This window comes from Lissotriton helveticus, chromosome 5_1 (assembly GCF_964261635.1).
Source record: "Lissotriton helveticus chromosome 5_1, aLisHel1.1, whole genome shotgun sequence".
Lineage (NCBI taxonomy): Eukaryota > Metazoa > Chordata > Amphibia > Caudata > Salamandridae > Lissotriton > Lissotriton helveticus.
The window spans coordinates 584528972-584555917 of record NC_136065.1 but is presented as its reverse complement, the minus strand read 5'-3'; the positions used below and the strand labels follow the sequence as shown (position 1 = coordinate 584555917).

Sequence of the window (26946 nt, the reverse complement as noted above, 5' to 3'; positions counted from 1 at the left end):
CCTTTCGCCTAATCTCTAACATCCCCACCTTGGCAAAGCCCCTGGAAAAATGTGTGCTCGCCCAACTCTGTAACCAAATCGACCATTTCCAACTACTTGACCAATGTCAATCTGGTTTCCAACCCAGACATAGTAGAGTCTGCGCTAACTCACATTGTCGATGAAGCGCTAAGAATGTTGGACCATAATGGGTCGTGCCTATTGATCCTTCTTGACCTTTCGTCAGCATTCGATACTGTCAAACACGATAACCTAATTGACCTCCTGGAACACTGGATGGGGCTATTTGGGCCTGTACTTAAGTGGTTCTCTTCGATCCTTCAGAACAGATCCCAAAGTTTCAAAGGAAAACCAATATCTGTCCCCTCTAGCACCAGTCAAGTTCAAGTCAAGTTCAAAAGCTTTTATTCGATTTGTACATACAAATCATACAAGCATAATAAAATACATAATTTAAAATATTAAATCACCACTTGGACGCAGGTAAGAAAAAGAGTAGAAAAATGTACAAAAGGCCAATGTGCAACAGTTAAAATCAACAACTGTTACAATGATATAAAACATTCATATGTGTACAGACAGGAAGTTAATATAATAAACTTGATAAACAATTTCCTGGCAGCTGTACATATCAATAAACGTAATTCTGATAATATGATTCTGAACTTTATAAGAATGATATAAAATGATTTAAAAGAAAAGAAATAAAAGGAAGGGAGGACCATACAATACATACTGTGGATATCAACAAGAAAAATAATACCTTAACTACAAAGATTAATATAAAACTTGGAAACATACATATACAGACAGGAATGTATAAGGTGGTAGCAACATGATATGATTCCTGGCAGCTGTATAACATAGGTACAGACAGGTAAGTATAAAGGGTTTTATAGTATAATACTTTTCCTGGCAGCTGTACATTTCAAAATGTAGATGGCCAAAAAGAAAAATATATCCTCATTCCCCAACGAGGATAAAAGTATCAATGCAGTTTTGGTGGTACGAATATTGTACTTTATAAAAATCGGTTTAAGGTATTTTATCCTAAAAAAATGATAAAATTTACAGAAAAGTAAAAAATGGCAACAACTCTGGCGAGAAGTACTGTCACAAGGACAGAGTGACTCTGATCTGGCTTTCGGGTTTGGAAATGCAACCAGATGATGAACAATACCCAATCTGACACGTGTTAGTACATATTGGTGAGAGGGACGGGTCACGTATACAAGATATGGTTGGAACCCCGAGGTTAAATTCAGGTCCTTGTAAAATTTCACAGTGGTTAAGTTACCATGGGTTTTTTCTCTCTCTGCCTTTTGAAAATTAAGAAACGTTGTCTTAATTTCTTTTTTGGGAATAGAAACAACCTCCTCTGGCTCAAGAAACACATCAATATTAAAAAGAAGAAGATACCAGCGGTGAATGTATTTTAGCCACTGTATGCATAAAGAGCGGTCCAAACCTATACAGTCAAGAATAATATCTTGAGTGAATCGAGTCTCTGGCTTAGCCCAAATAGAACGCCACAATAAAAGTGGCCGGACTGCTGCTAAGTCAGAAATGAACTCGACCCCAACCTCCTCGTGAATCAGTTGGACGGAGGCTGAAGAGGGGACACATGGCAACCTCCTTAAAAAATTATTTTCATCCCTTTGTAGGGATGTGCCCACGCTATGGCCCCATACACCTGCCCCATACAGAGCAGGAGAGACACAACAAACATTGTATATATTCATCATGTCTCGAATGCTTCTTGAGCCAAGTTTGGAGGCGAATCGGAAAATGCTGCTGGTGGACCGCAGCATTTTTAATCTGATGGCATCAAATTCGGAGGTCCACGACCCACTGTTGTTGTATGTAATTCCCAAATAACAAAAGGATTTAACATGTGTCAATTTATCTTTATCTAGAAAAAAGGTATGCTTTGACTGTTTTGCTGCCTGTCCGCATGACATAACATACGTCTTAGATTTATTCACACGAAGCCTCCTAATTTGTATGAACTGCATAAAACTATCAATTAAACGCTGGAGGCCAATCTGTGTACGTGATAAGAGGACAGCGTCATCCGCATAAAGTAATAGCGGGACGGGTTTTCCTCCAATCAAGGGAGCGTCTGCAGGGATGTCAATCAAAGAACGGTCAACACCATTGATAAAAAGGGAAAATAAAAGGGGAGCCAAAACACATCCCTGGCGTATGCCCCGTGAAACTTTAAAAAAAGGGGTACATTCGCCCAAGGTACCATAACGGACCTTACAGGAGAGTTTTACATAGAGTCTGGCTAAGAAGTGAACAATTTCCTTTGGTGCTCCTGCTTCCAGCAAAACCTCCCAAAGAATAGCATGGTTAACCAAATCAAAGGCGCTGCTCAGATCAGCAAAACATAAAAAGAGGTTGCCATTTTTAGCCACAGTATATTTGTTAATTAAAAGGTCCAAGTTTACACATTGATCCAGTGTGCCCAAACCTTTACGGAAGCCATATTGGACTTTAGTTAAAATATTTGAATCTGTTGCCCAGTCTTCTAACCTTTTGAGCAATATCCTACTCATTATCTTTACAGAGGCGTCCAACAAAGAAATTGGCCGATAATTGGAAGCCTCAGATTTATTACCCTTTTTATGAAGGGGGATAATAACTGATTGACCCCAAGTTGCAGGGAAATTAGTTTCAGCAGCACAATTAAATATCCTCACCAGGATAGGAGCCCACAAATCTGGTTCATCTTTGTATAAATCCAGCGGGACTCCATCGGGGCCAGGGGCCTTGCCTCCTTTGCTGTTGGAAATACCTTCATGGGTTTCTTCTAATGTTATTTCCAACGGAAGGGATAGCCAAGGGGTAGACTCGGGAGGCAATGACTCAAAAGTTAGCCCTTCTGGATTAAAAATTCTGGAAAAGTGACTGACCCAGTCGCTGCATGCCACATATGATGTTAGTTCTGGAGCGGCTTCTTTACTGAGAAAAGGACTATTAATGGTTTCCCAATAAAGTTTGCAGTTTTTGGTCTCGGCTGCTTCTTTCAGCTTATCCCACGCCTCATTCTGTAATACCCTTTTCCTATTATTAATTGCCATTTTATATCTAGACCTGAGGTATTTTATATCCTCCTTGACACGTGGTTGAACACCTAAAGCGTTCTTAAGTTCTCGGAGGGCGACTATACAAGGCTTGTCAAACCACCCCTGCTTCAGGCCACTATTGGATGTCGGGGCCTTAGTAAAAATACCATCAATAATACTATTAATGGAAACAAATTGAGATAATAAACAGCCAGGGTCACATTCATTATCTAGACAGGAACTAATCTGGTGCTTACAACTGGTAAGAACCTCCTTCTGCTTGGCCTTAGAGTTAATACCAGTCCACCTAATCCTTAAACCCTTCGGTCTAATAGGTACTAGGTCAGTGGAGCATTTTTCACCTGAAGCTATCGGGGTACCATGACCTAGAAGGGTGACACGAATACTGTTGTGGTCACTAAGACTTTCTTCGTTTACGTACAAGTCAGTAAAGTTACCACAGCTAGATAAAAGAATATGATCTATAAAAGATCCTGTGTCTCTACCTGTAAATGTAGGGCATGTTATTGCCTGATTATTTATATTACAGTTTAGCAGGGTCAAATCCAGAGTGACTAGCATATTATTTAATATAGAACCATAACTGCAATGTTGGAAGTGGAGACAATCTTCCCTTACTCCCGGGCCCCCCCAAAAACTGTTCATAGCCACTCCAGAGCCACAGAAATTCCCATTGGATAATTGGCAGGGCTGTAGATTAAAATCCCCTGCCCAAACAACCTCGGCCTTTCTTTTCGAAATACCCAAGGCCTTAACGATTTCCTTTTCTAGAGGTGGCAGAATATCTCCTCTGGTGGTATCAAAAATATTGTTGTAAAAATTTACTACAACTAGATCAATACTCTTACCACACTCCACCCTTATGACTTGACTGTGAGTCCCGACTGTCGTGCTACTTTTAACTGTACAGTTGCACAGCTTATTAGACAAAAGCGTCAAAAGCCCCCCCTTGGCCCTACCCGAGCTAGATTTAGTAGCTTTTAGGCAATAAGATGTGTACCCTTCGATATTAACAAGGTCCATACACCACGTTTCCTGTAAAAGTATCAAATCTAATCCCTCCCCAATAAACTTGGTCCAAAAAGGTGAACCAATTTTACTTGCAAGGCCAGCAATATTCCAGGAGATAAGGGAAAGTCCCGCTGGCTTACCGGTGTCGCCTGGGGTAGTCGACTCCAGCTGTGTTACACATAGTGGAGTAAGACTATCTTCCTGGGGATTGGAAACTAGGCCTAGTCCCATGGTAGCAATAGATATACATGCATCAGGACTATCGCTATTTAATCTATGCAAAAATGGTGTTGATGGTGTCACTATTGAGAATTCAGAAGGTGTAGGAAAAGGTATGGCTAAAAAAGCACTCTCCACCTCTTTATTGGACGTAGGGATGTTTGGATCTGAAGCTTTGGTGGTGCTAAGTCAATCTACCTCGTCTAACACACCATATCTGTTGGGATGGGCGAATTGTGAGTACGAGGAATCAAGGGAAGGAGGCATGTCCTGCCATATTTGTTGCCACTGAGGTTTAGCAGGTTGTAAAGGCTGAAAAGGTTGCTGCCACTGGTGAGCAAACTGATATAAAGGCGGTGGAAAATGGGGTGGTTGTTGCCACTGAGAACTGACATGATGTGGAGGGAAAAAAGAGGAATGTGGTGGTTGCTGCTGAAAACTAACATGACGTGGTAAAAAGGATGAAAAGTGTGGTGGTTGCAGCCAAGGTTTATTAGTATGTTGTGGAGGATACACAGATCCTTTATTACTTGGAAAAGTAGGACAAGGGGGATTTGATCTTGATGGCATGGGGAAAAAAAAGGACAAAGGGAGTGGATTGATTTGAGTAGCAGGACCACTATTAGGTGCGTTACATATGTAACTGGCTGCCCCTGTATCCCTAAAATTGACTGTAATTACATCCCCTACTATTGTTTTCTTACTTCTGCCTACCCAATCCCCTCTACGCACAGTACGAATTTCACCATTCATATTACTAGGTAGAGGTTTATGTATATGGAGCCACTGGGCGCATTTATTTCTTAGCTCAGCGAAGCTTTCCTTTACTCCCTCCTTCAAAGGAGGAACTGCTGTCAACACAACCACAAAAGGGGCGACTTCTGGTGGCAGGCTGATTGACTTAAAACGAGCCTGCTTTGACTTAGGACCTTCAGTCTTATTTGTAAGGGGAGGAACTGGGGGGTTGATAGACTTCCCTACAACATCTTTTGCTTGTGGAGTGGTCGTTTTATTACCATTAACAGAATGTTGGTTAGCCGAAGTAGAACCCGCCACCTTCGGAGTAGGCAAAACTGTAGATTGGGCAGATTTATTCCCTGTTTGGGACAAATTTAATGTTGCTGAGTTCCCGGAAACTATGGTTGCTTGTGCATTATTTGATGCATCATTAGGTACATCATTAGGTAGCTGGACACAGGATAAGCATTTGGGAGCTGCTTCTTTGATCCCTTGTAACTGAACAGGCCCTGACCCATTCGTCTTGTTAGGCCATTTCGAGTGCACTAAAGACGTTAGTCTGTCAAGTTTGGAAATTAGAGGCTTAATTTGTGCTGCTATTGTGGCCTCAAGGTCCAATTTAAGATCTGATACCATATTTTGGACCCAGCAGGGAATACCTGATGCCAGTTGCGGGGTAGGTGATATCAGGTTGTGATTCCTAACTGTAACCTTAGGTTTTTCCTTGTTCTTATTCTTGGACGAAACCTTTGGACGGATAATATCCCTTCCCCCAATATCTATAGGTACAGGAGTTGTTTCCACATCAGCTAGCCCATCTAGACTCGGAACCGCTTTGCTAGGTGACTGACAATCTTCTAGGTCTGGGGTAGCCTCCAGATAAACAAAAGACGGGTCCGAGTCGGATTGGGCAACTGATAGATCAACAGCATTCGGTACAGAAAATACACCGTTAGTAGACAAAGATAAGGGTAGAGAGCAGTTATTCAATAGTTGCTGGGAGGGTGATTTAACATTTGCAAGAGAACCCAGGGACGAACGCTTAGCATTCGCAAGGTCCAAGGATACTCTTTTTTCCAATAATACAATACTTTTGTCGATGGTATCATTCACACGTGATATAAAAAGATCAATGGGACCAGTCACCTGTGCCACCACCGTGGCTTTCTTAGTGCAACTTCTAGTTCTGTTGCGCATGGCTGACATCAGTAGCGCAAGGGCAGTAGAAGGTGGTAGTGTTGCTAGGAGGCGGCCTCCTGTGTAAAAATGTGGGATTAAACAACACAGTTCCGCCTACTTTGTCAAATACTTGGGGGCAGTGGGGCAGGGAATCAGGGCCAGGGCCGTCCTCTGCCGTCCTTGAACGGCCTTAAACGGCCCGCTCTTTGCCCGGTCTTCGCCCCGCCCTTAGCCCCGCGCGCGTCCCGCGTGCGCGTTGCTACCACAGATTAAATGGGGAGGTCAGGTGGAGGGGCGGGAAGAGGACCAGCTGCGGCCGATCAGCGCCGCGCTGCACGCTGGTCCTCGCAGTCCCGCCTCAGCCTTGTGATGCAGTCGCTTGCTCGTCGAGGTCGCGTTGGTGCTCCAATGCACTCAGGGGGGTCCAGGAACAGAAGTTTGGCAAAACACTTGGCCTGCGAGCGGCACCCGCGGAGCGGGGGCCGCGAGGCGTAGGTTCAGCAAGCAGGAAGATGAGAGGGCGGACAAAGCAGCACTCACTGCAGGTCAACTCAGTGAGGGTTCCAAGGCTACTCACACACCGTGATGATTATAATTGGTGGAGGGGCGGGAAGAGGACCAGCTGCGGCCGATCAGCGCCGCGCTGCACGCTGGTCCTCGCAGTCCCGCCTCAGCCTTGTGATGCAGTCGCTTGCTCGTCGAGGTCGCGTTGGTGCTCCAATGCACTCAGGGGGGTCCAGGAACAGAAGTTTGGCAAAACACTTGGCCTGCGAGCAGCACCCGCGGAGCGGGGGCCGCGAGGCGTAGGTTCAGCAAGCAGGAAGATGAGAGGGCGGACAAAGCAGCACTCACTGCAGGTCAGCTCAGTGAGGGTTCCAAGGCTACTCACACACCGTGATGATTATAATTGGTGGAGGGGCGGGAAGAGGACCAGCTGCGGCCGATCAGCGCCGCGCTGCACGCTGGTCCTCGCAGTCCCGCCTCAGCCTTGTGATGCAGTCGCTTGCTCCTCGAGGTCGCGTTGGTGCTCCAATGCACTCAGGGGGGTCCAGGAACAGAAGTTTGGCAAAACACTTGGCCTGCGAGCGGCACCCGCGGAGCGGGGGCCGCGAGGCGTAGGTTCAGCAAGCAGGAACATGAGAGGGCGGACAAAGCAGCACTCACTGCAGGTCAGCTCAGTGAGGGTTCCCTAGCACCAGTCACTCAGGGGGTTCCCCAAGGTTCAGCACTTTCTCCCATGCTCTTTAACTTGTTCATGGAGCCTCGGACAGAAATTCTGAAATCATCCAGCATTCACTATCACATGTATGCGGACGATACCCAACTATACCTGAAGATTGCCTCCCCTGAGGACATTCAGTCCCTCAACTCAGTCCTGCTGGAAACATAAAGCTGGCTGACACGTAACCACCTGAAGCTAAATGCTCTAAAACCAGAATTCCTCCTAATCTCACCCCACAAACAATCTCCGGTCATGAAATAATGGTTCAATCGGCTTACTGCTCCTAACTGTAGCCCTCACCTCGTGGATTCAGCATCCTCTCTGGGTATTACATTAGACAAAAGTCTGAACATGCAGAAGCACATCATTTCCCTCACAAAAGGAGTGAACTTCCAACTCAGCATCCTTAGGAAACTCAAACCCAATCTCCCTGCTCATGACCTAAAGGTTGCAGTGCAAGCATTAGTGATCTCAAAGCTGGACTATGGTACCGCAACGCTTTGCGGCTTTCCCAGAGTGAAGATGCCTTCTCTTAAGGTTGTACGTAGACGAATGACGAAATGCACACCAAATTTATCCAGAGGGTTAAAGATTCATCAAATTATGATTCTTTTGCGTGCAGCCCAGAAATTGTGGTTATTGCCCTGCAACCACTTTCCATGACAATTCCAACAAGAATGGAGCGTCTTTGCGTCTTTGGATATTAAAATGTACCCGTCGTGTTGCAGGAAGATAAGGCCGGTTTTGGCAAACTGCAATATTTGAAAAATTGGAAACACATTGAACTGTCGCACATGTGATTGTCATCTCAGAACTGTATTGTTTAAAGGATTGGATTTTGGCAATAAAAAAGAAAAAGTAAAGTGAAAAACAAATGAACTTTTTTTTAAGGTACATAGCTGTGCGTCCAAAAAGGAGCGCAAAGACTATCCATTCTTGTTGGAATTCTCTTAAGGTTGCCCTTGATTCTGCTGCTAGGCTCATAACTGGCACTAAAAAATACAACCATATTTCTCCGGACTTGCTGGCCCTGAATTGGCTTCCATATGAAGCTTGGATACAGTTAAAAAATTGCATGTATGGCACACAAAGCCATCCACTTCAAGACCCCGCTGTACCTCCCTCAGAAACTGGAGCTCTCATGTGGTTCGAAAGCCTCCAGAAGCACCAGCACCCTATTGCCCAAACCACAAAAATTCAAGATAAAAAAGGCCTACTATCAAGCCTTCTCAGGTATGGCTATGAGGATCTGGAACTCCCTTCCCCATGAAGTCAGGGTGAACCTTCCACGGTCCTCTTCAAAAAAGAAGTCAAAGGGCTCCTGATGAAGTCATTTTTGCCCCAGTCTGGCTTTTCATTTGATTCTGGGCCCATAGCTGCAGATTTGTGGCCCAGCTACCTGGCTCACGAGAATGTTGGGCATCATAAGACTGTGAATTTTTTGCTTTGTTGATTCTGTTTTGTTTGCTTGTACCCTTCTTGATGCATAAACTGTAAAGTGCTCTGATACCCCATGCGGCCATCTTCGCGCTATATAAAACTTTCTGAATAAATAAATGGGCCACAAGGCTAGAATGTGGTATAGGGATCAGGGAGATGCACCATCCATAAGGTATTTGGTGTTTAGGTGAGACCAATGCTACCTGTGCATCTTCATTAGTCGAGGCTAAGCGGAAGAGAGCTGAAGCAAGAAGAGGACCATCAAAGAGGGATTTCTGGCAGTGCCAGAAAGACACCAGTCACTAGCCACACAAATGGAAACTGTAACAGCGGCAAGGACAGCACTATGTGCACCTTTAAAGATGAATCTGTTTACATAGGCAAAGGAACATTTTGGGAAGGTGTCAGAGATTTGGGTTTTTAGTGGAACATCTTGTCGCGTGTGCCCCATGCACGTCGCTGGCAATCTAGAAGCTGATTTGGGGCATTTCAGTGGTGACTTTGCATCACTGAAATGCAATGCTTGTCACCGCTCACCTCTAATTAAGACACTTTACTTGGTGATGGGAAAGTGATAAATAGTCACTGTAATCTGATTTCCACACAATTTCGTTTCTGTGCTCCATGTTTTATCAGTAAAATTGCATGTCTATGCAAATTTAGTGGCTCTTTCAACAGAAAAGTTGCTGTCTGCAAATAGCAGTGGCTACAGCACCAGTGCTCCAAAATGCAAAAGGCTACATACCAAACCCCTACCATTCTTCTGCCGAACGGCCGGGGCACATTTTTTCTACTTTTTTTTGTATGACATTTGGGTCTTTCACAATCCCCATGACTGCAGTGATGCCACATTAATGTTAGCAACCTCACTCTCAGAATTGCTCCAGCACCACTGCAAGGGTGGTGCTGCAAAACGTTCATGAAGCAGACAAAGACTGCTGACAGATAGGACTCCTGTAGCATCTGCAGAAGTGGCAGTTAGATTGGGGGCGAGGGGCCGAAGTACTCCCATATCTCATGAATATTCATGTGCTTTGGACTGCAAAGGGGACCCATGAGGGTTGGGCCTCCCTGAAGTTTAGGGGACCTATTGCACTGCAGGGGCTGCAGGGGCCTGTGTTATGCCCCAGGAAGTTCGGAGAGCGAGAAGGTGCTAGTGCCAAATCAGGAGCAGAGAGGACAGGCGTACACAAGGGGAAAATGATACAGAAGTAAGAAAAACAAAAGAAATATGTAACATATGACATTTGTTAAATGTATTTGGTTTATTCTCAGTTTGTGTAATCAAAGAGTAGTATTATGGCTCGGTTTAAATTCTTTCATTATATATACAACCCATCAATAAACAGAAAGAAATTGGTTACAATTCTACCTGTGTGAATGCTTCATTAATGAATGAAATAAGAGTACATCCACCATGTTAAAAACGGTGTTGGTTATGCCTTTTTGTGTGTACTTCCCTCTGCTGCTCTTAGGCATTCCTGATCTCTGTGTGTTTGATGGGAGAAAAGAGGGAGCTTTCATCCTCAAAGTCTTCATTGCCTGGGCCTATTTGTAGTCCTCTTGTGTGATAGTGTAATACAAAGCAGAGCAACGCACAACAGTTTTACAGCAGATCTAAAGCACAGACAGTAATGCTCCCCCATTTTTGTGAAAACACTAGAATCAGTATTGCAGGAAAACTCTACCACAGAACCACAGCTCTTCTCTTGCCACCTGCAGTCCCGCCAAGCATATTGCGGCCTCAAGATTGGCGGTTCCCTGGAGGCTGCAGTGGAGTAATGGCAGTCCCATCTCCCTAAATGTAATACGGCGGTCAGAAGACTGCCACCACCGTGCTCCTCGAGTCTGGCAGTCAGTGGACCACCAGCCTAGTAATTGAGCCCTATATGTGTTATTGCCTAAATTAAACGAAAAGGGTTGCGTTAAAAATGGAAATGTTTCCTTTCTATTTTGTTGTTTGTTTAGAGTTTTGACAGTGATTCAGTGAACCACTACTCACTCCTGAATATGTTTCTTATTAGTTCACTAAGGAGACTTAACCTGAATTGAATAGTCCACTAGAAAAGATGGGGTTCAAGCAATTTGTAATCTCTACTAGCAAGATACGTTTTTTACTAAAATTCAATGGCCTGGAACATCTATCTTTCTAAATTCTCCATCTTAAAACTATAAGAGAAATGCCACTCATTATCTTTCATAGCTAAGGTATGACTAGGAACATTAGGCTTCAGTCTGCTAATATAGAGATCTTAGCCCATGGTGGAAGGTTTTATGAATCGTCACTAGGGCCTAGCACATCTTACTGCCAGCAATAACAAGTGCTCCAAGTGAGATAGTTCCTACTCAGATCTGAGCAGTAAAAATCAACAACTCCTTTTACCAGCAAGAGTCAGAAATAGTACTTGTAAACTATTTTAATGAAAAGATGTGTAAATTGACAAACATTTCAGCACATTTTCCTTAAAACAGCAAAAGCAGTAGTAATAACTACAACACCAAAAGGGAAGGTCGTTAGCACCTGTAATACAAAAACAATAGATTTTTCAGACCTTATTTAAAAAAGACAATAAATAACAAAAGTTTCTACAAGCATAGTATCACTACAATCTCCAACCTATTACAAACCTCAAAATATCCATTATTGTATGAGCATCCTTCACGTATGCCCTACACTAAAAACAAAGTGCACACTAACCTGTTTCTAATGTCAGTTAACAAATACATCTCAAAACAATAATTTACATTTAAAATTACTAAAACAAAATGTTGCCAACTAATTTAATTCAACCACATACATAAGTTTTCTTATCTGATTCCAGGAAACAGGAACCTGACACCACATCTCTTGATGTGCACTGCACTATGACATAAATAAAAATCTTTAAAAATCTGGTACTATATAATAAAAATTAAAAAGAGACTATACACACATTGCAGTCAATGTAAAACAAATTGTTATTTGAAAAAATGTTTAAAAAGTGAAAAGGTTAAAAAATACTAAAATCTCTGTGAATATATACAAGTTTTAAAATTACAAACAATATTTAATAACAAGTACCTAAACTGTATTTTGAAGAATTTATTGACAAAAAGAAAACATCTTAATGTTGTTTTCTATAAATCCTGGAGTTAATTTTGAGGTTTAAAATAATGTAATTATTTTTATGTCTGTTCCTATTTAATATTGTTGTAATGATATTCACTTGACCAATATTTACATTATATTTTGTATGAAAATGTAAATGCATTTTATAGCTCATGAATATGTATGTATATCTTTCTATTTTTCAATATTTTTAAATATAATTGAAAGAAGAAACATACTATTGTATTATTTATTACTTCTAATATAATAACAACTAATATAATAAAGTAAATTAATAATGTTTAATTAAGTTGTTACTTTAATATTTTACCTTGCATCCTTAAATATTTAGAAAAAATGCATACATTGAGGTAACATTATTTACTATTTGAACTCTAGCACCACAATCTTTGGTCAAAAAGTGTAATAATTGAAGGAGAAAAATTTACTATTTAAAACCAGTTTCACAAACATTGGGGAAAATGCAAAAATTGGAGGAGGTAAGATTTAGTAATCTAAATATTCTAACTTCAGGTCCACAAACATTGAAGACATTGCCAGATCCATGGGCAGGAGGGGAGGTTAGATTTACAATTCTAACTTCAGTCTCACAAAAATGGAAAAAAAGTACAAAATGGTGGAGGGTAGTAAGATATACTATGGGGTCCATTAAGGTGACGGGCGGACTTTGTCCGCCCGTCATCCTACCGGTGTTTGGGACCACCCGCCATAAGGGCGGGGGTCCCGTGCCACACATTATGAGGCGCCCGCCACAGTGGCGGACGCTTCCCGCATTTGTAGCATTGCGGCGGGCGGTGCTGAAAGCACCGCCCGCCGCAATGCTAAAAATACACGTTGTGCATTGAAATGCACAACATGACAGGCACCGCAAGTTGCCTGTCATGTTGTGCATTGAAATGCAGGGGGGTACCATAGGTACCCCCCATGTACACCCCCCACCCCCATGGAGTCCCTGGGAGCCCGCAACGGGCCCCAGCAGGGGGACTCCGCATGCCTATCCGTGGCGGCAAGGCATTCACAAATGCCTATCCTAATATGGCTGGCGGTGTCTAATAGACACCGCCACCATATAAACCCTTTTCCGCCCCGGCCGCAAGGCGACCGGGGCGGAAAAGCAGCGGACGGTCTTTCCGTCCGCCGCGGCCAACCATGCCATCATAATATGGCAGGGGGTGTTTTGTGTCAGGATGGCGGGCATATTGCCCCCGCCAGGCCGGCGGTGGCTACCGCCTGCCTGGCGGGGGCAATCCGCCCGCCATCCTAATGGACCCCTAAGTTACCTACAGTTCCACAAATATTAGGGTAAGAGCATTAGTTGAATGCATAGAGTAATCATTCCTTATTCCAGCCCCTTAAACATTGCAAAACGTTCAAACAATGTTGTGAGGTTTATCACTCTATCTTTAGCTTCACACTCATGTAGCAAAGCACGAAAATTGAAGAGGAGAATATAATAAAATTCAGCCCTACAGAAAATAGCAGGGGTTGGAGCGAGGGTTGAATTACTTTTTACTTTTCAGACTTCGTCCCACAAACATTGGACAAAGTCCATAAATGGTAATGGGACATTAATCCATTCTAACTCCAAATCACAAACATTGGGGCGAGTGCAAAAACGAGGTGGTAAAGTACTACGTTAACACTTTAACTCCTGTTTCACATTCATTGGGAGAAGAACAAACATTGTTTTGGAGGGCAGTTAAACTTTACTATTTTAAGAACTGCCCCACAAAAATGTGAAAAGTCTATAAATGAGGAGGGAGGGAGGGAATTCACTATTCTAATTCCTGCTCAACTGACAATGTAGAACATGCAAAAATTGAGGAGGTAACATTTACTATTTTAGTTCATGTTTTGCATACATTGGGGAAACGGCAAACATTTGGGAAAGGAGTTCTATTTTGCTATTCTAACATCAGTTTCCACAAACATTGGAAAAAGGGCCTAATTTCGGTGGGGTTCAGATACTATTTTAACTTCAGTCCCACAGACATTGAGGAAAATACAAATATTGTGGCTGCAGACATGTAAACATATTATCCTAAATCATAAGCCAAATACAATTTTCAAAACATTTTGCAGTAAAGATACTAGTTTTCAAACAAAACCAGAATCACAAAATGTACATCAAAATACTTTTTAACATCAAAACCTTAAAAAACTAAATTTTGAACAAGGAAAGTAAAAACATTAAGACTTGTTATTTTTAAAATAATTTTTAAATAATTACCCTAAAAAAATGTTAAATCAAAAATGTGATTAAAAACTTAAAAGCAACGAAAAGCTTCATTACATTAGGAACCTCTCACAAAATACAATTGCTCCAGCACTAAAAACACTAACCACAGAATCCTCAATCGAGCACCAAACAGCTGGTAATCAAAGAATAGACCCCAAGATAACTGAATCACAGTTACTAAAATATAACTAACTTAATTTAATAAATAGAAGAAATAATACAAACTATACAGATTACGTAAGAGAGAATTACGTCAGGTATACCCACCCCTAGTTTCGTCTAGTAAAACCATTGCGAAATTCAGTGGGATGTTACACAAGGTGTTGTAAACAATCAATTATGATCTTGCCCTGATTATAGAAATGTAATTCAGCTGTCCCTGAATCACCTCTACCTTTTCAAAATATCAGTACTACATTGGTCAGTGACCTAGGCTCACCAAATAGTTAGCATCATTAGAAAAGGTGAGCTCATTACAATGCAACTGAAACTCCATCTGCAAATTACCATTACACTAACAGTATTTTACCTGTTTTTGTTTCAGGCTTGCAAGGATTGAGGGGTCTCCAAGGTCCCCCAGGAAAGGCTGGGCCTCAAGGAAACCCCGGGTCCATTGGTGCAGCAGGCCCGAAAGGAAATCCTGGGCTACCAGGGCAAAAGGGAGAGAAAGGGGATTTCAAAGATTTAGGTAAGTGTCCTCCAATTGTATAGCACAGCATCCCCATGTGGAATGGTTGTGTCTTAGTCAGGGATAGGTGTGAAAATGTATGTAATGAAAGGTCCAAGTGGTTGCGCTCTGATCAGGGTTATGTTTGCATTTCTATGACCAAGTATAATTGTGGGGAATAGTTGCTTCTTGATCAAAGATGGAAGTTCAGTTGTAGTTTAGAAAAATAGGGTCTTATTTGGGATACTCTGTGGTACACTGGTTATGGTTGCTTGTGGACAGTTCGAAACATATACAGAGGAATATTACAACATGCATTAGTTGTGTATTGAGCAAATACAGTTCGGTGGAAAGTCATGCATATGCAATCCATGTAGAAAATGTGTGATTAGTGAACGAAAGCTATTCATGATAACTGCCTCTCATCAGGAGGCCTGGCAAGGAACTGTGCAAGCACTGTGTAGTGGGAGTGCACATTATGAATTAATAAATTAAATACTTATTATTAACTTATTTGCTTATTTTCCTAGTTCCATGTATTTTAATTGCTTTCTATAGTGGTTTCTTTTGACCAGAAGCCACTTTGCAGGACTCAGAGTTTGACATCTATTTGGTCGTTATTTTCAGATCATTCCCAGCAAGTTTGTAGAATTAGGCAGACAACGGAGATGAGGGTTTTTTTGTCTCAAGAAGCTGTGCTGCAATGGTGGATTTACAGCATCTCAGGTTGAGGGAAGATATCTCCTTTAGAAGGGGAAATGTCCCAAGTGGAATCAGGGTAGGAAAATAATGTTTCTGTGAGGATGCTTAGATGCACAAATCTTTCGAAGACTGTACATTTTGGTTGATTCCTCTCATCTAGTCAGAGCATGTTCCACAGGGGCACCACATAATTTGCATGTGTTGATCTTCCAGCTAATTATATTTCCTTTGCTTGATGTTGTATTCATTATCGGTATGTAGTGTGGTGTCAACTGCTGCTTCCTTCACTGCACTGTTGTTGCTAGGCATCACCTACACCACTAGAGCAAACAGACCCAAATAAACTCTGACTACAATTGGGTTTTTTGTGCATCATGATTTTAAAAAGTGGACTCAGTTACAGTCTGTGCTATATGGTGAAGGGAAATCGCTGTATATAGAATATAAACTGCTGACAGGAATGTATGGGGCACATGCATCAATGTACGATTTTGCGAAAATTACCGAATCGCAAATTAAGAATTGCAAAATGGTATGCATCATTTTTTTGGCTATTTTTTTGGGATTCGGTAAAAATCGCAATTTTTACCGAATTCCAAATAAATTGCGAATTCCTAACTGCATTTTCGCAATTCCCATTGATTCCTATGGGCCATAGGAGTCAATGGGAAGGCATTTCAAAATTCGCAATTTGTTCATGCATTCCATGGGTGCAGGGGGGGTCCAAAGGACCCCCCCCCTGCACCCCTGAAATGTATTTTTAAGTGGATGTTTCACACACACATGTCCTAAGGACATGTGTGTCTGTAACATGCAAGTTTAAAAAATGCATTTTTTGCTTTTTTAAACATTTTCGCAATTTAACACGAGGGTCAACCTCGTGTTAATTTGCACTTCCAATTTCCAAATTCGCTATTTTTAAAAAAATGATGCATTGCATTTAAGGACTCGCACAAATGCGATTCCTTAAATGCATTTGCATTTTTTAGAAATGCTAACAAATGCGAATTGTGCACAAAAGTTTGATGCATCCCAAAAATGGTTTTTGCATTCGCAAACGGCCGATTTTTCCGATTCGCACCGTTTGCGAATGCAAAAACCAATGATGCATGTGCCCCTATGTCTATATAGCATCCATGAAGAATGGGCCTAAATTATAATTTGGTGGACAGCACGTGTGTGACGAACCTGGTGAATCCGATGTCCGCAGATGGATGGCAGCTCCGTCCATTTTGCCCACCCCGGTTGTCAGACTGAGGGGAGGAGCCAAGAACCACGCACCGCCATAAAGCAGAAGGAGAGAGCGCAGCAGCGTGGTGTCCATGAAATGTGAGAGGAGAGTGACAAAGAAGACGGAGGAACAGCTGCAGGAAGAGCTGAGGAAGGGAGCTGAGGAAGAAAAGACCGGCAAGTTGGCTCCGAAGGGATCCAGGGACCCGGGGAGAGAGCATCATGCACTAGCGGTGCCTGAGGAAATGGCTGGCAAAAAAGAAGGGGAAGCGGAGTCTCCTATCCATCAAGAGTTGCCAGAACCACGCTGTGCCCCAGGAAGGACGTGGCTTCATCAGGTGCGTTTTATCAGGTGTGTGTTTCTTAATTGGAATCAAAGGATACCCGGCAGCGGGAGATAGGAGGGGCTGGAGTTAAGAAGACTGTAAACAACTCTGGAAAAGGTCTAGTTGGATACTAGACTCTGAAGGTTCTTTATTTTTCTTCTCTTCCTGTTTCTCTCTTACTAAGGGTTTTTTTCCCAACCTAAACAAGGAAAGGTAGTTCCTCCTTTACCCCTCTTCTTCTCTCTCCCTCCTTTTTCTTAGTAACAAGCACCTTTTCTACAGAGAGTTTTATTTATTAAAAAGAGCACTTCAATAACCCAACATAATATTTACACTACAAGGGTAGTTTCTTACCTGAGTCTTTTTTTCTGTCGAGGGTACAGGCAGACAGGAGCTCCGAAGGTCCTATGAGAAAAGAAGACGTTGTTGACCTTGAGTCTGGGATTTTCTTGTTCCTATATGCACGTATGTCTATTCGTATATTTGGCTGCTGAAAATAAAACACAGAGAATACAGTATACCCTCTGAGTAGTCATAGGACGATAAGCATTTACATTTGACAACAAGTGGTGGAGAATGCTGGAACACCCTTTCTATTGATACAAAATGGATGCCTTGATTGAACATCTAGCCAAGGACAACGGAAATTGGAATGAGCCCTAGAACGTCAAATGTCTTCCACAAAGGCTGACTACTATTTTGCGATGCATTAAAGACTCAGACCGAACAATTGACCGAGTTGGCCCATGAACAGCTACTGGTGACTTCTGGATTAGCAAGTCATAGGGCAGTCCCACAAGCGCCCTTATGACAATGTTACAGGAACCTCTACTCAGAGTTGATCTTGATGCTTTTTTGGTTAATTTCTAATGCACACCCAGGGCAAGGGCATGGCCCCTAGAAAGATGGCCCTTTAATTTGGCCCACTTATTTTTATGAGATGCCCAGACTGCATATCAAACTGCTAATCCCCAGGGAAAAGCCACTTATGAAGACATGAAAACAGTCCTTATTAGACAAGGCATTCCTGGATGGAGAAGCCTACAGATTATGATTTAGACAAGAAAGTGGCAAACCGGGTGATACCCCACGGCGCTATACTTTAAATTAAAAATGGCAGCCGAAAAGTGGCTAAAACCCATGACCATACCAAGGAGGAGATACTAGAACAAATGTGTCTGGAACAGTTCATAGAAGCCAATCCTCATCAAACAAAATGCTGGGTATGCCAACATTCGGGACTCAGTAGTAGTGAACAAGCAGTTGAAATGGCTTCTACCTTTTCACAGGTCCAACCACCGAGTCTACTCACTAGAGACAGACAGACACGCAAGGAACCCCTCCAAGATCACTACTTTTCATACTGATCGGAAATAAAACAAAACAATCAGTGAAATCAAGAAAACCATGCAGTCCAGACCGGTACTTTAGGCTGCCCCTGGTCCTCAATGTATAGGATTTGGCAAATTGGACCACATTGCTCGTTTTGTAAAAACAAGAAAATCACAGATGAACTGATGGAGGTTAATTGCTCTCCAAGTTCCGTTTCCTTCACTCAAGAGATGGGATCCATATTCTTTGTAAGTGACAGGTCAATCAAAAAAGGACATCCATCTTATTGGACTCCGGGGGCAAACAATCAGTTGTAAGAGCAGAATTAGTTCTACCTTTCAAGCTTATATCTGGGAAATATGTACACATTAGATTTGTACATGGGGACATCAAAACATACCCCGTTGCCAGACTGGTTATTTCCTCAGATAATGGAAAATTGGAAGTAGAAGTAGGGGTACTCCCTAATTTGCCAGAAGATGTCTTCCCACACACAACCCACACTATGTTTTATGAAATGCTTAACCGGGTAAAGGAAGCCCAAGATCCAATGCCAAAAAACACCTTGTTAGCCCCAGAACAGTGGATGAAAGACCATAATTTTCGTTTCACTCAGATGAATGATGTGCTCCTACCACCCATTTGAGAGAAAGCCTGACAAAACAACACACAAACTTTTCTCCATTTGCAGATAAAAAAATGTACTCCTATATAGAATACCAGGACCCACAGAACACCCCTAACTACTGGTGCCAAAAGACTTTCATGATCAAATTATATTTTATGCCCATTCGCATTTATTAGCCGGACATTCTGGACCCGAGAAAAAAACCAAAGAAATCCTTGCAAATTTTTACTGGCCTGGAATCTTCGCCCATATAAAAAAATATTGCCAAGAATGTGAGGTGTGCCAGAAGAAGAATCCTTACCTACCCCCTAAAGCACCCCTCCAGCCTTTACTTATAATAGGCATCCCATTTGAAAGGATAAGGATGGACTTGCTAGGCCCTTTACCAAGATCCACAAAAGGATTCCAGTATGCCCTTGTTATAGTCAATTACGCCACACGATATCCGGAGGCCTTTTCTCTCTGTAGTCCTGACACTAAGACCCTTGCATGGAATCTTATAGAACGTTTCTCTAGAGTTGGGTTCTCAAAAGAAATCATTACAAATCAGGGTACCCCCTTCGTATCCTGACTTATGGCTCAGATATGTAAACAGTTAAATATTAAACACCTTAAGACCTCAGTATATCATCCTCAGATGGATGGGTTAGTTGAGAGATATAACAGTTCTCTCAAACTCCTTCTTAAAAAAATGCTATCTGGAGAGGGAAGAAACTGGGTCCAAATACTTCCCCTGGCCCTCTTCTTACTAAGAAGTCAGGTGCAAAGCAGTTTGGGGTGTTCTTCATTTGAGTTACTCTATGGACGAAAATCCTGAACACTTCAAGAGATAACTCAAGATGCATGGAAGAAAGACATGAAACCGGAAGCAGATAACCTTTTAGAGTACACCCAGCAGTTAAGAACATGTATCAGAAAACTCAGAGTGTTGGCGAGTAAGAATTTGGAGAAAAGTTAATGTAAACAAAAGTGGATATATGACAAAGGAACAAAACTAAGAGTATATCAACCAGGCGATTGGGTTTTGGTCCTACTAGCAAGCTCTCCTCATAAGATGAGATGCGAATGGAGAGGTCCCTTTAAAATCATAGAAAGGATTGGAAACCTCTCGTACAAGTTGAGAATGGGGGGTTCAAGGGGAGCAAATATTTCATGTAAATCTTCAAAAAAAATGGCAAGGACCCTTACCCAAAGCTCTGCACATAACACATGTAGGCAACAACACTCCGACCACTTGAGAACAGCTACAAATAAGTGACAAACTGTCTGACGAGCAAAAGAAAGAGTTGAGGAAAACGCTACAACCCTTCGCTTCTATATTTTCCAACATCTCAGGGAAAACACACCTAGCCCAACACTCTATTCCCACTCCGAAAGGGAGAGTGATAAAACAAAAAACATATTGGATCCCAGTGGCTAGAAGGCAGGCCGTGCTTACAGAAATAGAGCACATGCTGAAGAAGAATGTCATGGAGCCTTCACAAAGTAATTGATCCTCTCCCATAGTTTTGGTCCCAAAACACAATGGGAGTATAAGATTTTGCATAGACTTCCGAGCAATTAACAAAATGTCTAAATTAGACGCCTACTCTCTTCCTAGGGTTGATGAATTGATTGAGAGAATAAGAGACACTAGGTATATCGCCACAATAGATCTCACAAAGGGTTAATGGCAGGTTCTACTAAAAGCAGAAGATAAAGAGAAAATGGCTTTTTCCACTCTTATTGGACTGATTCATTTCACAGTGCTCCCTTTCGGGCTGCCACTTTTCAGAGACTAATGAATGTAGTTCTCAAAAGTCATCATGAATACTCCTCTGCCTATCTAGATGATATCATTGTATTCAGTCGTACTTGGGATGTGCATTTGAAACATCTAAACATAATCTTGAATGACAACATACAGAAATGCAAAAAAATCAACAATGGGCTTTTTTTTGGGTGTATTTGTTAGGTAATGGACTGATTGAACCCTGAACTCAGAAGATCAAAGCAATCACTGAGGTCCCCTTTCAAACCTACAAAAAAGCTGTAAGGTCTTTTTTAGATTTGGTAGGGTATTATCGCATGTTCATTCCTGGATACACTATTGTAGCTGCACCCTTGACTGATCTTTTAAATAAAGGAACTCCTACTGCCAGTTTCCAAAGTCCATCAGAAAAAGCAATAAAAGCCTTTCAAATCCTAAAAGAAATTATTACCTCTGCCCAATTCTCACCATCCCCAACTCTAGAAGACTTTTATCCTACAAACTGATGCTTCTGACGTGGGCATAGGAGCCGTTCTCCCACAAAAAGATGACAAAAGTATTGAGAAATCTATTCTGTATGTTAGTAGGAAGCTATTTCCCCATGAGACTGCTTATTCTACAGTAGAAAACAATTCCAGGCCATCAAATGGGTAATTGAAAAACTTCATTATTATCTTCCCAGGGTCCTTAGATGGTTTCTTTCGCTTCAACCTTTTTTAATTTGAGGTGTATCATAATGAGGCAAGGACCTGACTGGGCCAGACTTCCTATGACGTTTTCCACTTTTTCCAGATCAGGAAAATCCAGGGATGGGGATGTGTCATGAACCTGGTGAATCCGATGGTTGAGGGACGGATGCCCGCTCCTTCCTTTTTGCCCACCCCAGAAGTCAGGCTGAAGGGAGGAGCCAAGAACCATGTGCCCTGGTAAAGAAGAAGGAGAGAGCGCAGCAGCGTGGGGTCCAGGAAACCCGAGAGGAGAGTGACGGAGAAGACGGCGGAACAGCTGCGGGAGGAGCGGAGGAAGAAACGACCGGCAAGTCAGCTCCAAGGGATCCAGGGACACGGGGAGAGTGCTTCCTGCATCAGCACTGCCCGAAGAAACTGCTGGCAGAAAAGAAGGGGAAGCTGAGTCTTCTGTCTGTCAAGAGTTTTCAACTGCTGGCAGAAAAGAAGGGGGAGCAGAGTCTCCAGTCTGTCAAGAGTCTCTCGAACCACGCCGCTTCCCAGGAGGGATCATTGCTTCATCAGGTGCCTGCGTGGTTCCTTAATTGGAACCAAAGGAAACTCAGCAGCAGGAGATAGGGAGGGTTGGGGTTAAGAAGACTGAAAACAGCTCTGGAAAATGTCTAGTTGGATACTAGACTCTGAAAGTTCTTTCCTTTTTTTTCTTCCCATTTATCTCTTTTATTGTTATCTCTTTTGGAGAAAGTTATTATTTTTCCTGGAGGGTCTGTATTTTTTTTAACCCAAACAATGAAAAGTAGTTCCAACTTTCACACTCTTCTTCCCTCCCTATCCTTTTTCTTAGCAACAAGCATCTTTTCTAAAGAGAGTTTTATTTATTAAAAAGATCACTTCATTAACCCAACATAATACTTACACTACTAGGGTAGTTTCTAACCTGAGTCTCTCCTCTTGTCGAGGGTACCGGCGGACAGGAGGCCCGAAGGACCTATGAGAAAAAAAGATGTTGCTGACCTCAAGTCTGGAATTTTCTTTTTCTTATATGCACCTATGTCTATCATTATATTTGGCTGCTGAAAATAAAACACAGACAATACAGTATTTCTTCTGAGTGGTCATTGGACACAAAGGGGCAGATTTACAAGCCCCTTGTGACACTTTTACGCCGCTGTTGCGTCACTTTTGTGACGCAGCGGCGGCATAAACAAGTCAAGTCAAGTCAAGTCAGAATTTATATAGCGCACTACATACCCATGGGGTCTCAAGGCGCTTGAGGAAGGGGGGGGAGGTTTACTTATCGAATATCCATGTTTTAAGTTGTTTTCTGAAGGATAGGTGATCCTGAGTAAGGAGGAGGTGGATGGGAAGGGAGTTCCAGGTCTTGGCTGCTAAGTAGGAGAAGGATCTTCCTCCCATGGTGGCTTTGTGGATGTGCGGAACAGCGGCGAGGGCTTGGTTGGACGAACGCAGCTCGCGGGTGGGGGTGTAAAAGGAAAGACGCGTGTTGAGACAATCAGGTCCAAGTTTGTATAGGGCTTTGTGTGCGTGGGTGAGGAGACGGAACGTTATTCTCTTATTGACGGGGAGCCAGTGAAGGTCTTTCAGGTGAGCGGAGATGTGGTCTGTGCGGGGGATGTCTAGTATGAGCCTGGCTGAAGCATTTTGGATGCGTTGGAGTTTTTTCTGTAGTTTTGCGGTGGTACCGGCGTAAAGGGTGTTTCCGTAGTCCAGACGGCTTGTAACCAGTGCGTGGGTGACCGTTTTTCTTGTTTCAGTGGGGATCCAGTGAAATGTTTTTTTGAGCATGCGTAGGATGTTGAAGCATGAAGATGAGACGGCGTTGGCTTGTCTAGTCATCGAGAGTGAGGAGTCCAGGATGATGCCCAGGTTCCGTGCATGGTCCGTCGGTATGGGGGCTTTTCCTAGGGCCGTTGGCCACCAAGAGTCGTCCCAGGTGGAAGGGGAAGAGCCTAAGATGAGGACTTCCGTTTTGTCCGAGTTCAGTTTCAGACGGCTGTGCTTCATCCACTCGGCTACTTCTTTCATCCCTTCGTGTAGGTTGGTTTTGGCGGTTGTTGGGTCTTTGGTGAGTGAGAGGATCAGCTGAGTGTCATCAGCGTAGGAGATGATATTGAGGTTGTGTTGACGAGCAATCGTTGCGAGGGGGCTCATGTAGACGTTGAAGAGGGTGGGGCTGAGAGATGATCTTTGCGGGACGCCGCAGATGACTTCGGTGGCCTCTGACTTAAAAGGGGGGAGGCGGACTCTCTGAGTTCTTCCCGCGAGGAACGAAATGATCCAGTCCAATGCTTTTCCTTGAATTCCGATGTTTCTGAGGCGTTGTGTCAGGGTGCTATGGCAGACTGTGTGGAAGGCTGCGGAGAGGTCAAGGAGGATAAGGGCGACTGTGTCTCCGTTGTCCAGTAGTGTTCGAATGTCGTCTGTTGCTGCGATGAGGGCGGTCTCGGTGCTGTGTTTGGCTCGGAAGCCAGACTGTGAGGAGTCGAGTGATTTGTTCGTTGGGAGGAAGGCGGCGAGCTGGTTGTTGACAGCTTTCTCAATGACTTTGGCAGGGAATGGGAGGAGCGAGATGGGACGGTAGTTTTTGAGTTTGGTGGGGTCAGCTGTGGGTTTCTTCAGAAGGGCGCTGAGTTCGGCATGTTTCCAGCTTTCTGGGAATGTGGCGGAGTTAAGGGAGCAGTTGATGACATCTCGGAGATGGGGTGCGATAATGGTGTCTGCTTTGTTGAAGATGTGATGGGGACATGGGTCTGTAGGGGACCCTGAGTGGATGGAGTTCATCAGGCGAATGGTCTCTTCTGTGGTCATTGGGTTCCATTCGAAAAGGATATTCAGTGGAGGTAACGGTTTAGAGGTGAGTGGGGTGGACTGGTTTACAGGTTGGTTGTCGAAGCTGTTATGGATGTCGGCGATTTTGTCATGAAAAAATGAGGCAAGGGAGTTGCAGAGTACTTGAGAGGGGGTGATGTCGTTAGAGCTGGCGGTGGGGTTGGTGAATTCTTTGATGATGTTGAAAAGTTCCTTGCTGTTGTGGGCATTGTTGTCTAGTCTGTCTTTGAGTGCTGATTTCTTGGCTGTCCGGATTAGTTGGTGGTGTTTGCGGGTGGCGTTTTTGAAGGCGGCTTGGGTGATAGTGTTTGGGTCTGCTTTCCAAGTTTTCTCAAGGGAGCGACAGAGCTTCTTGGATATCTTAAGTTCATCGTTGAACCAGGGGGTGTTCTTGCTTCCTTGCTTGATTTGATGTTTTTTAACGGGTGCTAATTTGTCGGCGGTTTGTGTTAACCATTGTGTGAGGTTGATGGCGGCTTTGTTGGGGCTCGTTGAATAGGTAGGGGTTTTTTGAAGAAGCGATGTTGAGATCTGGTCGATGGTGATTTTGTTCCAATTTCTTCGCAGCGTTGGTTGAGGGTGGTTGTGGATCGAGGTCTTATTGTAAGTAAAGTGGATGCAGCTGTGGTCCGTCCAGTGGAGGGGTGTGGTATGAGTGAAGGAGATATGCTTGCTGGAGGTGAAGATAGGGTCGAGTGTGTGTCCTGCATAGTGTGTGGGGGTGTTAACAAGTTGTTTGAGTCCGATATTGGTGAGGTTGTCCAGAAGGGTGGTGGTGTTACTGTCGTTGCTTTTTTCCAGATGGAAATTGAGGTCTCCAAGTAGAATGTATTCTTCCGAAGGGAGGGCGTGTGGGGTGATAAAGTCAGTGATGTCTTCGCTGAATTTTGTACGGGGTCCTGGTGGCCTGTAAAGGAGGGTGCCCCTAAGTGTTGTCTTGGGGTCGGTGTGGATCTGGAAGTGAAGGTGTTCGGCGATAGCGAGGTTGTCATCTGAGCTGGTTGAGACGCGGATGGTGTTCTTGTGGACGATGGCGATGCCTCCTCCTGTTTGGATGGGGCGGTCCTTACGGATGATCTTGTAGCCGTCCGGGATGGCTATGGTGATGTCTGGAGCTGAAGAGGCATTCATCCAGGTTTCTGTTAGGAAGGCGATGTCCGGAGAAATGGTGTCGAGTAGATTCCAAAGGTCGATGGCGTGTTTGTGAACCGAGCGGGTGTTGAGAAGGATGCATTTGAGGTGGTTGGTGTTGGCTCTCTGTTTGGTGTTTGTGGATTTGGTTTGGGACTTGACGCAGGTGAATTTGCAAGAGTTGCAGGTGAAGGGTCCATGGGTGTGTCCTGGTGCTGCTTGGGCGCAGTTAGTGAGTCGGCCGGGGTTGAGTGCAAGGAGGGAGGAGGCGTCGTATGTAACGCGGGGAGGATGGGTGAGGCGGGGACCAGGGGGACTGGCGCTGGGCGCGGTCCAGGCGCGGACGGGCGTAGACGGGCTTACCTTTGGTGCACCTTCGGCGCGGCCGCAGCGCGTGGATGCTGCGCGATGGGACATCAGTCATATATGGATAGTGGAGGGGGCGGAGCGGGGGAGGGGCAGCTGGGAGGCGGGAGGTGGGCTGTAGGTGCTGGTTAGGCACAACAAACAAAATGGTGGGGGGATCGAAATTCAGCCTGGGCGAGGTTGGGGCGCAGGGAGGAGAGACGCTGAGGGCAGTGGCACCGGCGCAACTCTGACCTGAAAAGTGAGTAGTACAGCCAATCAACAGTGCAAGCTGAGCGCTAGCTGATAATAAATGAAAAAATGACGAGATGCACGTTTACCCAATCGGAATTACACACACAATGCAATTTTTTAAACACACAAAGTGCAGGTATACAAAGCGTCAGCAGTGGCAGGCAAAGCAATGGCAGGCAGGCGTATAGCGCTACGATACCAGTAACAGTCTCTGCAAAGCGCTGTGGCAGTCGGGCAGGGTGCAAGGGGAGCGGCCGCTTCCTACGTGGTAGGAGAGGTCACAGAGGAACAGCAGGCAGGGCAAGCCTTCCGAGTCCGTGCGGGGGAGGGGCAGCTGGGAGGCGGGAGGTGGGCTGTAGGTGCTGGTTAGGCACAACAAACAAAATGGTGGGGGGATCGAAATTCAGCCTGGGCGAGGTTGGGGCGCAGGGAGGAGAGACGCTGAGGGCAGTGGCACCGGCGCAACTCTGACCTGAAAAGTGAGTAGTACAGCCAATCAACAGTGCAAGCTGAGCGCTAGCTGATAATAAATGAAAAAATGACGAGATGCACGTTTACCCAATCGGAATTACACACACAATGCAATTTTTTAAACACACAAAGTGCAGGTATACAAAGCGTCAGCAGTGGCAGGCAAAGCAATGGCAGGCAGGCGTATAGCGCTACGATACCAGTAACAGTCTCTGCAAAGCGCTGTGGCAGTCGGGCAGGGTGCAAGGGGAGCGGCCGCTTCCTACGTGGTAGGAGAGGTCACCTCAATGCGCCACGTTGCGACTTATTTACAACGTGACGCAT

At 44.0% G+C, this 26946-nt stretch overlaps 1 protein-coding gene across 1 annotated transcript in view; it reads left to right on the top strand.

Annotated features, from left to right (window-relative positions):
• The window catches only part of LOC144752518 (uncharacterized), a 463484-nt gene that overhangs the window by 421437 nt on the left and 15101 nt on the right, over nt 1–26946 (top strand). Inside the window, exon 10 of the mRNA XM_078640420.1 lies at nt 14794–14937. Within this exon, the coding sequence (XP_078496546.1) occupies nt 14794–14937 (144 nt within the window). The remainder of the gene's footprint in view (nt 1–14793; nt 14938–26946) is intronic.